This window comes from Genypterus blacodes, unplaced genomic scaffold (genome assembly GCF_046128005.1).
Source record: "Genypterus blacodes isolate CSIRO-AG114 ecotype Tasmania unplaced genomic scaffold, CSIRO-AGI_Gbla_v1 ptg000070l_1, whole genome shotgun sequence".
Classification (NCBI taxonomy): Eukaryota; Metazoa; Chordata; class Actinopteri; order Ophidiiformes; family Ophidiidae; genus Genypterus; species Genypterus blacodes.
The window spans coordinates 2,179,045-2,192,538 of NW_027466880.1; the positions used below are offsets into that span (position 1 = coordinate 2,179,045).

Sequence of the window (13,494 nt, forward strand, 5' to 3'; positions counted from 1 at the left end):
ATAAAGTAGATGTCCACACTTTTACACAATTCAGAAGGACGATTACATATTTCTTACTTCAACATAGCTACATTAACAGCGTTTTGAGATTGAGGTTTGACTATAGGATAAAATCATAAAATATAATGCACTTGTTCACAGGAGTACATCATGTAGACCTACAATTAACTTAAAAATTGACCATCATCCACACAGAGTTTTTGGTAACTTTTGATAACAGCATGCATCTAATATTTAACTTCTTCTTCTTATACTGAAATGACAAATAAAAACGTATTTGACCACTATTACAAAGGGAGAGAAACTGCAACATTGTTGTGTTGTTGTTAGAACCCCAACACTCAGCTAACAAACACGAATTTGACTGAATTCACATCACCAAATAATCTCTAAAACCTGGAGTCAAATAAAATAAAAGGTGTAGTTTTACCGTCGTCTAACGGAAACGGTAATCCGTTACTCGTAGTGGATACAAGTGAGACTAAAAGGTGTGTGCAATGTGACACACACACACACACACACAAGTAAAAGAGAAAAAAAATCATAGGGTTACACACAGTGTTGTTGGTGATCCGTGTTGTAAGCTGAGCGGGGAGGACAGCCTGCTGCGGTACAGGCTGTTCCCGGCTTGGCTCGGCACGGAACGGGTTACAGGTCAGAGTGTCTATTGGAACACAGTGTTCTCATCAGCAGAGGCACGGCTACAGTACAGCCGGAACATTGTGTTACTTTGTGGCTGCTTTCCAAGACCTGCCCTCCTTCATTTTACACACAGCAGCGCCTCCCACAACTCTACTCTACTCTTCTCTACTCGTTTCTATTCTGCCCCGCTTCCTTCCTCCTCCTCCTCCCCCCCTCCCTTCTCTCCGGGTCCCCCTCCTCTGTCATTTTGTATGTGGTCAGTACACCGGCACGGTACGGCACGGACCGTCCCTGACAGTGGGGAGGTTAGAGAAAGAGAGGGAGAGAGAGAGGGAGAGAGAGAGAGAACGAGCGCTTCATAAGCACATGGGCAGAACATTCAGTACCCTGCATGTGCGAGGGGCGGGCTTCGCTTCAGAGGAATACACACACACACACACACACTCACACACACCACTGCTACCGAGAAATACAGCGGCTCTCACAGCGGCTCGATCCCGTCAAGATACACACAGAGACGAAAAAGAGAATGTAAGTTTGATGCATCTATTATCTTCTCAGACTTTATTAAGATTTAAGGTTAGTAGAGGGTTTGAATGTTTTTTTCTGCTCCGCACCTTTTCCTGAATGAAACAGGCTGTTCTATCCAATTAAGATCTGCATTTTTTATGTTGAGAAATGTGCACAAACCACTCCAATAATACAGCAGCGTAACATTAAATGCTTAAATGTGTATTTGTGGTTTTGTGTGAGTGCAACGAAGGCAAAGTTTGGGTTGATGCAGTGTTGATTTTGCCTCTCGTGTGGGTTCATGTGAGGTTACAGCTGTATCCCACTGTGCTCTGGAAAATAAGGGCTGATAAGTGTGTTTGTGTGCGTGCGTGTGTGTGTGTTAACGTGCGTGTGTGTGGCACTTGGCAGTGGTTCTCACTGGTGCTAGATGAGGACACAAGATCACATCCAGAATCCCTCAGGCTTAGGTGTATCTCACTGAATTACAGGTTGTATAACCCTGTTTTTAAGATTCAGTAACACTAGCACTTGTTTATTGTGTGGCGACAAACTATTCCTGTAGACTCTTCTGAAACCATAACGGGATATATGGCTTCGTCAAAACAATTAGAATGTTATTTGTATGTTGTAATAAGAAATTGTAGTCACATGTGACCATGTTGGAGAAGATGTTTCCTTTCTCACTGAAACGGGTTGAAAGTCCCACAGATGAATCGGAGTGCTCGAGGGAGTTTTATAATGGGCTATTAATCCAGTTGTCCAAATACTTCTGGCGCATTTACACCTAAAAGTCATTCAGCACAGTAATTTGCCAAGACTGACCATTTTTACTCTGAAATCCAAGAAAATACGTTTAAATGGGAACAGGTAGTTCCCACATTACCTGCTGTAATTGCAGTGTTCACATCAGTTTAAACGTGATGTCCGTGAAAGCAACTTAATCGGGAGACCAATATTGTGTCAGTTCCCTGTTCTATCTAGGTTAGTGGTAAGTGTGTTTGTTAGGCTTGCATATATGGTCAGCCCTGCTCACCCAGTTCACACAGTCCATCACTCAGGATGCTCTCATACACTGTGTGCTCACATGTTCCCATGTGAATCAGACAGAATGTACAGAGGCACACTTTGCATCTGTGATCTTTGCTTCACTCTGTTCTGTTCCTGCATTCCTCAGCAAGGTATCACAGTTAGGTATGTCATCTTATCTGCTGTGACAGTATGCTTGGCTGGAATTTTCCAGTTCTTACGAAAATACACTTTTACAAAATATAAACAGTTATCACCTTCGTTGGATTTTACTAACCAGGGATAATCATCTAGTCACTCCACTTGCCTTAGGTCAACGCAAATCCCTATTTTATTGTAACTGTCATAGTACGTTAAGATGTACATTATTTTATTTTCATCTAAAAATGAAGCTGTGCCTTTGCTGAGGGGGTCGTAGGTTGGTGAACACCATCAGGCTTTGCCAATAGGGAGCTGTGAATAGAAGGAACATTGTGTTCAGACACACACACAGACAAACATGTACACACACACGCATGCAAACTCACACACACACTTACACACACACACACACACACACACACTGAGATGAGGAGATCCATCTAAAATATAATCCATGGATTTTTTAAAGAAGAAGTAGAGAAAGACAGAAAAGACATTTTGTGCTGAATCCTTCAGTAGAAGAAGGCTTCGTTATTTTGTGCCGCACACGGGCACAAAAATTGAACAGTCAGAATAAATTGTGCAAATATTAGCAAGTCGGTTCGACATCGAGTACTCTGTGTACTGGGGCACACAGGTCATTTGATGACTGAAGCTGGCACAGCTCCTGAGATCCTGCTCGTGCTAAGAAAAGGAGTTCGGGTCTATTATGTTATTAATATTCAGTAAACTGTAGGCAGCTCATTTACACAATTATGTATTTAGGCCAACATTTATTACTCAATGTTCATATGTACACATAAGCTTTCAGTCAGCATGGAACAATATCACAATATTTGCAAATGAGTATGAGCAACAATTGATATATCCTGAAAATCTTAGATGATGAAATGATGGAGAAATGTTAAAAACCTTCTAAGGGAATAAAACCAACTCCCGCTTCATCCTTAATTTAGAAACAAAGGAACAATAAATGCTTCCCTTGAGCAAAGTTTATAGCCTTGAACCATGCCAGCAGAAATGTTAAGTAGCCACAAAACTGCAGAATGACCGGTGCCTTGCAAATGCGTACGTGTGTGTGTGTGTGTGTGTGTGTGTAGGAATACTCTCCTTTTTGATGGCATTTCTGATGTCATCTTCTGAGTAGAATGTTAGAAATAGACAATGAGGAAACCATTTGTAGGCCTGTAGTCTGGACCTGGGACCTGGGCTGGGATCCTTCAGACTGGATTTAGCTCCAGCAGACACTTGGACTTGGACTTCACTGCTGTGAGATGAGACTCGAAAGCGGATATGTAATCGGGTCTGACCTAGAAAAATGCTGTAAAAGGAAAAAATAAATGGTGTGGCGGCAGAAAGACCAGTTTTGTCACAGTTTATGTTTTTAATGAGCGGGAATATATCAGGAGTGTTTTTGGATTAATTCAAATCAGCGAGCAAACGGAAATGATGATGTGTGCCGATGTTTTTCTCCTGTGTGCTGAGCTGTGCAGCTCGGCGTAACACACCGTGTGCCCTTTCCTGCTGTTAGTCACTGACGATCACACTTTTACTCTCGAAACAAGAATTACGAGACATCATGTACTATCTATGGCCTTCACCCACTTACTCTGCAGTGTGTTTTATGAGGAGCCCCACCTGCATCTCAGCCCAGTCATTGTATCATTCCAGACTGGGTGTCTGCAGCCTACAGCCCTGTTAGCTGACTTAACCTGTTACATTATACAAACCTGTCACACAGCCGCACTTAATCTGTGCATTTATTTAGCCATCGTCAATCACCACCTTTAATCTTCATCATCTTGAGGGTGTGTGTCAGTCAGTAATTTAATTTATCTTACTACATTAAGGCTCCCTATTAGAGCAAGAGCATTATTAATATTCAATAAAAATATTTATATTCAGTCTATATATTTGATATCATTCACTGTATATAAGATACAGTTTAAATCAATTTTAAAAGGAAGCAGTTCATATCAGTTTCAGAGACCTGAAAGATACTATCAGTATCTATCTCACTGATATGTCCCAGGTGTGTTCTTTTGTTGGATTTCTAGCGATCCAAGCAATAAATATTTAAAATCATTTATGCTTTTTACTATTTCTTCATTTACATTTTCTTTGTGTTAATCAGGATTTATCTTAAATTCGGCACCTTGTCTTCTAAAGGCACACAGATCAAACAAAGACATGGATCTAATTTGATCCTTCCTGGTGCACAAGCTGGAAATATTAAGAACATGCGATGAGAAAAGTAGGAAATGTTTTTCAGGATCTGACATGTGTTTACTAGCTAATAATCCACTGTTTTTTTTCAGAAAGGTGTTACATCCTTTCAAATAGAAAACTCTTGATTGCGATACAAATGCTTTATTTGCAGTGCACTTGTTCCATTGACGCACGTGTTGATTAGCTGATTAGCCTACGGCTGAAATCCCACACTGGCAGATCTGCTTCTTCTTCTTTCCTCAGTATGTTGATAGTAAACCTACAAACTGCCACATAACAGCTGTGAGCCGTCGCCATGCAAGGAAGTTAATGTCACAGCTGTTGTGCGATAGCGATCAGTAAATTTAGTTTGGCAGCATACTTAACATGTCTCACTTGTTTTTGCATTGTCCTCAAACAATGTGAAGATTATTCTGGCTGGCAGATTGAAAATGCCTGTAGCCATGATGTGCATTGTCGAGCTGCACGGGTTACAATTGCTTGTGATGAGGCGAGTAGCATTTAACAGCTACAACAACAACTGCAGGGCATTTTAGCGTTAATACTTTGGCGAGGCTGCCAGCGTAATGCTTTTTAACACCTAGAAGTGTCGGAATGAGATGGCGAATATGAAAACGAGGGGTTATCCGGGCAGCTGTTGGCTCCACTTTTAAAAGTGAGGGGCTTTGGTTGCAAATGTTGTGGCTTGTCTTGTCAATCAACATTAGGTGTCTGACACTGTTACTGCCCCAAAATATAGACAAATAGACATTTGCTGTTAAAGTGATAGGTATCAACTATCATTTGTGTAAAGCATGGCATTAGATGATATGTGAGAGATTAAAACAGTTGGATGTGAGTTGAAGTAGGATTTGGTGATACAGACAGCATCAAATGTAGCTTATTAATGGCTGAACTCTGTGAGATCCTTTTAACATTTACATCTAATCAGAAGAACATTTTATCAACATTTTATCTACAATAGCTTAATCAAAATACATTTAATCCAGGTATCTGCATATCTAGATCTCAAATATAGGAAGCGTTTGAACAGCACTCGAGCAATCAGATACAATGTCACTGTTGCAATCGCTGATTATGTGAATACATGTAGGTCTTTACGGCTCATGTGGTTACACACACACACACACACACACACACACACACACACACACACACACACACACACACACACACACAGACACACAGACACATACACACACACACACACACACAGAGCTTTAATTAGCCGTGCACTGCCAGTTACTATTGACAGGATATGTAGAAGATCTGTGTCACCTGCATTTGGTTTCAGAAAGAAGATTGCAAAATAGTGTTTGGTTTTGACTGCATGTATTAAGAAATAATTGGTTCAGAATATTATTAGGTATCGCGAAGTAATGAAGGAAATTAAGGTAAAATATCTATGAAATTGAAAATATATGTGAAGATTTACAGTTACTTTGCATTTAGGACATATGTTTATATATATATATTTAAATGTTTTATTTGAACAAAGCATCTGATTGATTGATGTTACTGGGAATATGCAGTTATTTTCACTATTTTATACCAATCAGCTGTTCTGGAATGTGACATTTCTCAGCTCCAACAACGTCATGTGTCTTGATGGTACCACGGCCGCCCTTTACATACATCTGAGCATGAGACATGAGGAGACTTGTGGTTAGCAGCAACACGTGTTTACATACTATTTACAGTCTTGCTGTCTGATGTCTGCATGCAGAAATGACCACTGATACAGAGACGTCTATGGACGGACACTCAGCCCCCGCTGTGTTCGCTGCAAAAGGCATTGATGTCACGCCGAATAAAGACAAAGGACTAATCAAGGTATTTACTGCCATTGCTTTGAGTCTGAATGTTTGTGGAAATTTGTACTTCTAATATACTTTCCCTCAGTCTGGCCATGAGGTTTGTTTGTGGGCTGTTCTTCCTCTTCCTCGCTTCAAGCTGAGTGTAAGTTTGGTTGTAGGTTTGAGGGTAAAGTCAGCACTAACCACAAGTGAGTTTCAAACTAAATTTCTCACACGGTGCAGTTTCACTGTTGCTACTACTGAAGTAACTCAAAGGTAACAAAAGAAAGCACAGCGTCACCACAATCATGTGTAAACTCATAATACTGAGACTTTACATTCAAACAGCCAAACTTATGCATAGCTGGTGCAGCAGGGTACTGATCCATGTTTACGCTCTTAAATGCTAGAAGGTAACTGGAAGCAAATCTCGGTATTTGCAGGTCATAAAGCGCCGCGGGGTGGATGGAGACCGACCAATGATCGGGGACAGGGTGACTGTCCACTACACTGGAAAGCTCCTCAGCGGGAAGAAGTTTGACAGCAGTCGGGATCGCAAGGAACCTTTCTGCTTCAATCTGGGCAAAGGTAGTTTACTCTGAAATGGACTCATGAGCCGAGAGAAAACCCATAATTACACCATGAATGAGGTTTTCACAGTTTTCAATGACATAATAAATGACAGCGAGCGTTTGTACTTCACAGGTCAAGTCCTGAAAGCCTGGGATATTAGCGTGTTGTCGATGCAGAGAGGAGAGCTGTGCACGCTGCTGTGCAGGCCGGAATATGCTTACGGAGAGGCCGGAAAGCCTGACAAAATTCCTCCAAACTCTTTAGTGCTGTTTGAGGTGAGTGTGTGTTGTGCCCTATCATCTGTAGCTTCTGATAGTTGAAGAGCTTGAGTCTGTTTCTCTGAAGGAGTGTTTCATGGTTCTAAACTTAATTCAGCAGTCTTTTTTTATTCATGCCTTTGAGTCAAACATCTCGGGTAGTAGCTTCAATACTAAGTGATACCCATGATAATAATTAAATACTGGTTTCTTTTGTTAAGCAAAGAAACAAGAAAGAAAAAGATTTTGGTTCCAGATTGCAGTATGAACAACTTCAGGCAATACCCCTTCTTGACGTTTACATTCTATTTTTGGGTGTTTCACTCGAGATATAATAAGATCTGTCTGGCTGTGCAGTCCAGCCTTGCATTGTTCTCCACTGATAAGGTATGAGCTCATCCCAGGATGAGCTAATACCTTCTTCTGCTTGCTTTTTCTTTGAAGTTGAAATTATCTCTATGTCCGTAAGTCATTTTGCTTTTTTATTTTCACAACATATATGTTGGTTTGGTTGTTTGTTGAAGTGATTACTTTCTCCTCTGTCTCTAATTAGCTTTTTTTCTAAAAAGATATTATAAATGACATAATTATAAAATGTCTCACTACAAAACAGATGGAGCTAGTGAAGTTTGAAGCTGAGGTACTTACAAATGATGGCGGCATCACAAGGAGAATAAAGGTCAAAGGCGACGGTTACAGTAATCCCAATGACGGTGCCGCTGTTGACGGTAAAACCCTTCTTTGTGCTGCGTTACTACGCATCTACTATTCTATTATATAAACCCCATACAATGAAATCTGTGTTTGCAGTTACATGTCGTGACAGTGTGAGTTTGTGTGATGTACCGTGCAGTGCACCTGGAGGGGAGTTGTGGCGGCCACCTGTTTGACTGCAGGGACGTTCGCTTCATTGTTGGAGAGGCGGAGGATAAAGCCGTTCCCCTGGGTGTGGACCGAGCCATGGCGCAGATGCAGAAAGGAGAGTGCTGCGTACTTTATTTAAAACCAAAGTAAGTGACACGGAGAGTTCAGACAAGGCCCCTTTAGTCTTAGGGTTCCTGGTGCAAGATTCTGTTTCGCCGGTTCAGTTTACAGAGGCCACTTACATCTAACTTCAAGTGCAGTATTTAGTTTCAACCTTTGCACTAGAGGAAGTCAGATGGCTGCTGTTGCTGCTCATGTTATGCTGGACAGAAATAAAAAAAACGATTCCTCAAATGTTGCACAAACAATGATTTTACATGTCAGAGTTCACTGAAAAGCCAACCTCACCCAATTTAACCCTGACTGTCACTTTCTGTTCCCCAAATCTTTAAAACCGTCTGTCTTACAATTCCTTAAAACTGACATGGGTGACAAACCAAAGGCTCATCAGATATATGTTGTTCACACAAAACCCTCACAAAATAAAGGTTTATAAGTAATTTCTTGCTGTTTATTTTCCTCCTCTTAACTCTGAATTATTTAACATTATTGTCAATAAACTCATACTGAGTCATGCTTTATTTTTAATTGCAGGTATGGTTTTGGAAGAGAAGGTAAACCGGAGTTCAAGATCGGACCAGACAAAGACATCGTATATGAAGTTACCCTTAAAGACTTTCAAAGGGTGAGCTGGACTTTCTTTACGGCTTGATGGCTCTAGAAATGAAGTAGATAATGAATATAGTTTGGATTAATTTTTTTATTTAAAAATATCATAATTGAAGCAACTAAAGCCAATTTCAATGGAATTCCCCTAAACAAACCCTCTGTTCACATATCTCCCGCAAGGCTAAAGAATCCTGGGAAATGGACTTGAATGAGAAGCTGGAGTCGGCTACTCTAGTTAAGCTCAAAGGGAATCAGTATGCCAAGGTACATTGGTACATTCCCACGCTGGCTTTCCTTCTGAACAAAATGGAAACAACATTTTTGGTTAACATATTGAGAAAATGCTGTTATCTTCCTGTTTTAGACAGGGTGGTACAACCAGGCGGTCATCCAGTACCAGCGCATTGTTTCCTGGCTGGAGATGGAGTGTGGTACTGGCATGGAGCAGCAGAAGAGGATACGCGAGTTTCTCTTAACATCACACCTTAATTTAGCTTTGTGTTTCCTGCGATTGAAGGAGTTCTCACAAGTTGTGGAGAGCTGCAACAAGGTGAGCTGTGTGTAGATACACTGCATGTGATGACACTGACCCAATGACTAGACCGTCATATCCACACATCTACAATATGCTGACTTGACAGTGAGATGAAAGATGGGTAGCTTTCACGTCACGAGATTAGATTTATTCCTCATACTGAAGCATCTGAGACCTTTTAACTGTCAACTTACTTGTTTCTGAGTGAATTGCTAAATTATCTTTTAACTGTGTGTTGCCAGGTGATCGAGCTTGATGAGAGCAATGAGAAGGCTTTGTATCGCCGCGGGGAGGCCCGTCTCCTTTGCAATGAGTTTAGCCTGGCCATGACCGACTTTCAGCAAGTGCTGCACGTCAACTCCTCAAATCGTGCAGCTCGTGCTCAGATCTCCATCTGCCAAGGCAAAATTAGGGAACATCATGAAATAGACAAGAGGACCTACGCCAACATGTTCCAGAAATTTGCGGAACACGACGCCAAGGTCTGTACATTCCTTACTTGGCTAGATGAAGAAAAACAGTCAGCATTGGCTGAAATGATGTTTGCATTGTCATTAACAACTAAATTCTCGCAATTTGTTTTACTTTCTCTCAGTCCAAGAAAATAAACAAATTAAGTATTGGCAATAATCTTAGCCCCCATCTAGCTTCACACACACATACCAGGGCACATTTTTGTCTGATTGAGCTTCATGAAGTTTTGATTCATGATAAAACAGAACACTTCTTTTGTTGTCATTTCCTCGGAAAAAGCCATATCCATTGAGTTCATACGTCCTCAGTCGTTATGTGGGATCCTTAAAGCACAATCCTTATTCGTTGGAATGTGGGGTTGGGAATTTGGGAGGTGGTTCTATTTTTTCACCTTTATATATGTGCTTCATTTGCAACATTTTAATTGCAAAACCATTTTTGTTAAGAGTTTGCATGAGCTTTGTGCAATGAAAGCATTTTAAAGGAGCTTCACCACACAACTACATGCCAAATTAAATCAGTAAAATAACAATACAACACCATAATAAGATATCAACACAACAGGTTCCTCCCACTCAACCTTACCATTTTCTCTCAACCCTCAAGGTGTTGTTGCAATTTTAAACTGAATTGCCTTGATATGTGTATACATTTTGTCTCTTTAGTATTATACTGACATCTAGTGTTCATTCATGACTTTGTGTTTTTTCTTTTCTGTTTGTTTAAAGAAACAATGTTTATCATTTACACGTACAGAGTCTCAGTAAATGTATTTGTTAAAATTAACGACTAATGTCACTCAAGTTTTAGTATTTGATATTTTGTTTTCTTGTTGTCATTTTTATGACAGCAATTTTTTTATATAACGATATTGATCTTCTTGTTTTGCTGAATATTTTAATTGAAGAATATAACCGTGTAGACTCAAAAGACATCAGTGTTGCAAATATCATCATATATCAAAAATATAATGTCATCATTCCACCGTACCCGCTGTTGCCAAACTGTGACAAAAGAAAGGATGGAGACACAGGGACAAAACAAAACAAAACAAATAAAAATGGGAGAAATCCCACCCAAAAACCCAACCAGCTTTACTGTTTAAAATCAATTTTTAAATGACTCACTGTGATCTTAACTTGTCCTAAGTCCATATTTACTTTCCATCTTTTTAATCATAATCCTCATCTCATAAACTGTCTCTCTTGTTCAGCAGGTTGGGAAGATGAAGAAGAGGAAGTGGAATCAGGGTTTGAAGAGCAATCAGAATGGCGAAGTGGGCATAAAGCGGCGACGGAGGAGTCAGGAGTGTCCATCGTAGCAAGGATAACTAAAAGGGAGAAGGGAAGGCTGGCCTCCCTTTGTGTCGCAGGCCTAGGGGGCAGAGGCAGGAATGACGCTTCTGATCCAAAACTTTGATCCTCACAACCCAGCATTACCATTCCTGCATATAAAGCAGAGTGTAAGCAGGTATGTTTGCAAGTCAAACAACATTTCCCCTGTCACATGGACAGTGCCACTGCCAGGACGTGTCTCCCAATGGAGGGAGTACTGCAGAATAAGAACGTTAAGATATTGTATATTGGAGACATTTTTGGACCCTGTATTTTTTAAAGTTCAAGTTTTCTTTCAATTGGCTGCTGTATAGAGTTGAGATACAGCTCCTAATGTGTGTATTTAGTTCCAAAACTGCACTTGTTGGGTTTTAGAGCCTTGCATGAGGTGTTTGGAATTCAGACTTGAACCTTTGCTCTTTTTGAAAGTGCAATATGTGCTATGGCTAAACGGGGTGATAAATCACATGAGTCTGGTGCTATGTTCAATAGGAACACTCTTTTGTGCCGAAATTGTCAAAAAACAACAAATGACCCATAACCTACAGGAATTACGCAATGTTTCGTAGTAAATAAATAAGCGTCACATATTCATTCATTTAATACTGATGAATCCCAAAGTCAGTGATCCTTAAATCCTCCTCTCATTAATGTTTACTGTCATAAACCACAAGTCATGAAAACAAACTTCATGAAAAAAAAGCACAAACTACTACAAAATTGTACCAAATCATAAATTTGTAACTATGGCTTTTTGTTACATAATGCTCCCTGCTGCTCATAAATGTACTATTTATCTTTATCCCGAGCTACAGAGACAATGATGATGCCACATTTCATTTGGATATTTGGCTATAACATAAAACACAACCAGTTAATCTTTTCATTCTGTATAACATTGTGTTGTACAGTTTTTTTTTTAGTATTAACGTTGTTTCCCCCAAACAACAAGGCATGTTGTTATGTGAAGCATGTACGTTGTCATGGTTTGAGCAGCTGCAACAAAAAAAAGATTTGGTTTTGATTTAAATCTCATTCCACTGTTGCACTTATTGTTAATTCAGCCACTTCAAAATGAGTTGGTGAATCTATTATGTAGAAATATAGTAAAGCTTCCTACATGTGGAGGGAATTTGTTAGAAAAATTAACTGGCCTGCAGTCCTCAGTATATGAACGAGCACACACACTAGTACAGACTCATGAGAGTGAAAGTGGAAGGGAAATAGTAATTGAAATAAAGCTTTAAATATAAATTGTCAGAACCACAGTTTTCTTTTCAGCAGTCACAAATCTTTCAATAATATTTTGGCATTTTGAGACTCTGGTCATGTGACCACCTATATCATTGTACATCTGTGTAGTTCTTTCTTTTTGCCTTCTTCCATGAACAGGTGACTTTTTATTTAACAGTTTTTTTATTTTCCTACGTGTGAATGTTTGACAATTGACAATGATGCACTCAAACCAACACTGTTTTGTTTCCAATAAATGCCTAGATCAAATCTGGGCAATAAACCTGACATGTTTAACGAACATTGGTTAGTTCCCAATGAAAACCTTAGCTGTCTTAAATATTCTGTGTTAAAGGTGTGTTCATTCAAGAAGAAAAAAACGTATTTATATATACAGTAAAAATATTTGCATATTCATTATATATTCATTAAACTTTCAATCTTTTTAAAAACTTTTCTGGAGTCATTTCATAATTTCATTTTCGATTGGATGACACAGTTTTGCTTCAATATTATGTCATGCAATCGGTTTACATGTATTGAACATTATCCTGTATAGTAAAATGGGGTCTGTGACTTGCATCACAAATTATGCAAATGAAAACATGTTTTTGGGAAAAAAAACAAAAACAAAGATGTCATATGTCATTCTTCCAAAGGTAAAATCTCAGTCCTGAATAGTTTTTGTACAGACTGCCTTTGATATTACACCAGAGCAGTAAAGTCTGCTTCAAGGATACTAAGGAATACGTTTTTATTTAAACATATTCCACAACCCTTCTCTTAAGTCTTCATTAAAACTCACTCTGGCAGAGTTATTGGAGGAAGTTATTGACATAAATTGTACTGCTGCTGTTATAGCGTCACCATCGGGTCGAGTGATGTTTCTTTTTTTTGCATTCCTAGAACGAGCCAAACCCACACTAATTGAGCAGTGAACTGTAGCAGAACTGCAAGGAATATCAAAAAACCATGTATGGACCACACCATGCCATATGTAGATATATAATATAATATAATATAATATGATATAAATGAGAATATACAGTCACTCGCTTCTCTCTCTCCCTCTCACACTGCATAGCAGGTGGCAGGTTGGGCAGCAAACAAGCAGCTGAAAAGTTGGGATGTGGGAGAAGCTGAGAGTG

The 13,494-nt window shown here is 39.6% G+C and overlaps 1 protein-coding gene across 2 annotated transcripts; it reads left to right on the forward strand.

Moving 5' to 3' along the window:
• Window positions 1–830: 830 nt before the first annotated feature.
• Window positions 831–12,801, forward strand: fkbp5 (FKBP prolyl isomerase 5). Of its 2 annotated transcripts, none has more exons than XM_076156472.1 (11): window positions 831–1,173; window positions 6,278–6,384; window positions 6,791–6,935; window positions 7,053–7,195; window positions 7,791–7,905; window positions 8,031–8,187; window positions 8,696–8,786; window positions 8,951–9,034; window positions 9,135–9,320; window positions 9,548–9,787; window positions 10,993–12,801. In XM_076156472.1, exons 2-11 carry the CDS (start codon window positions 6,280–6,282, stop codon window positions 11,098–11,100), a joined length of 1,374 nt encoding a protein of 457 aa, XP_076012587.1. In that variant the 5' UTR covers window positions 831–1,173; window positions 6,278–6,279; the 3' UTR covers window positions 11,101–12,801. The 2 variants fall into 2 exon arrangements, with proteins under 2 accessions (XP_076012587.1, XP_076012589.1); XM_076156474.1 differs by having other exon boundaries at window positions 833–1,173; window positions 10,996–12,801.
• Window positions 12,802–13,494: the final 693 nt, after the last annotated feature.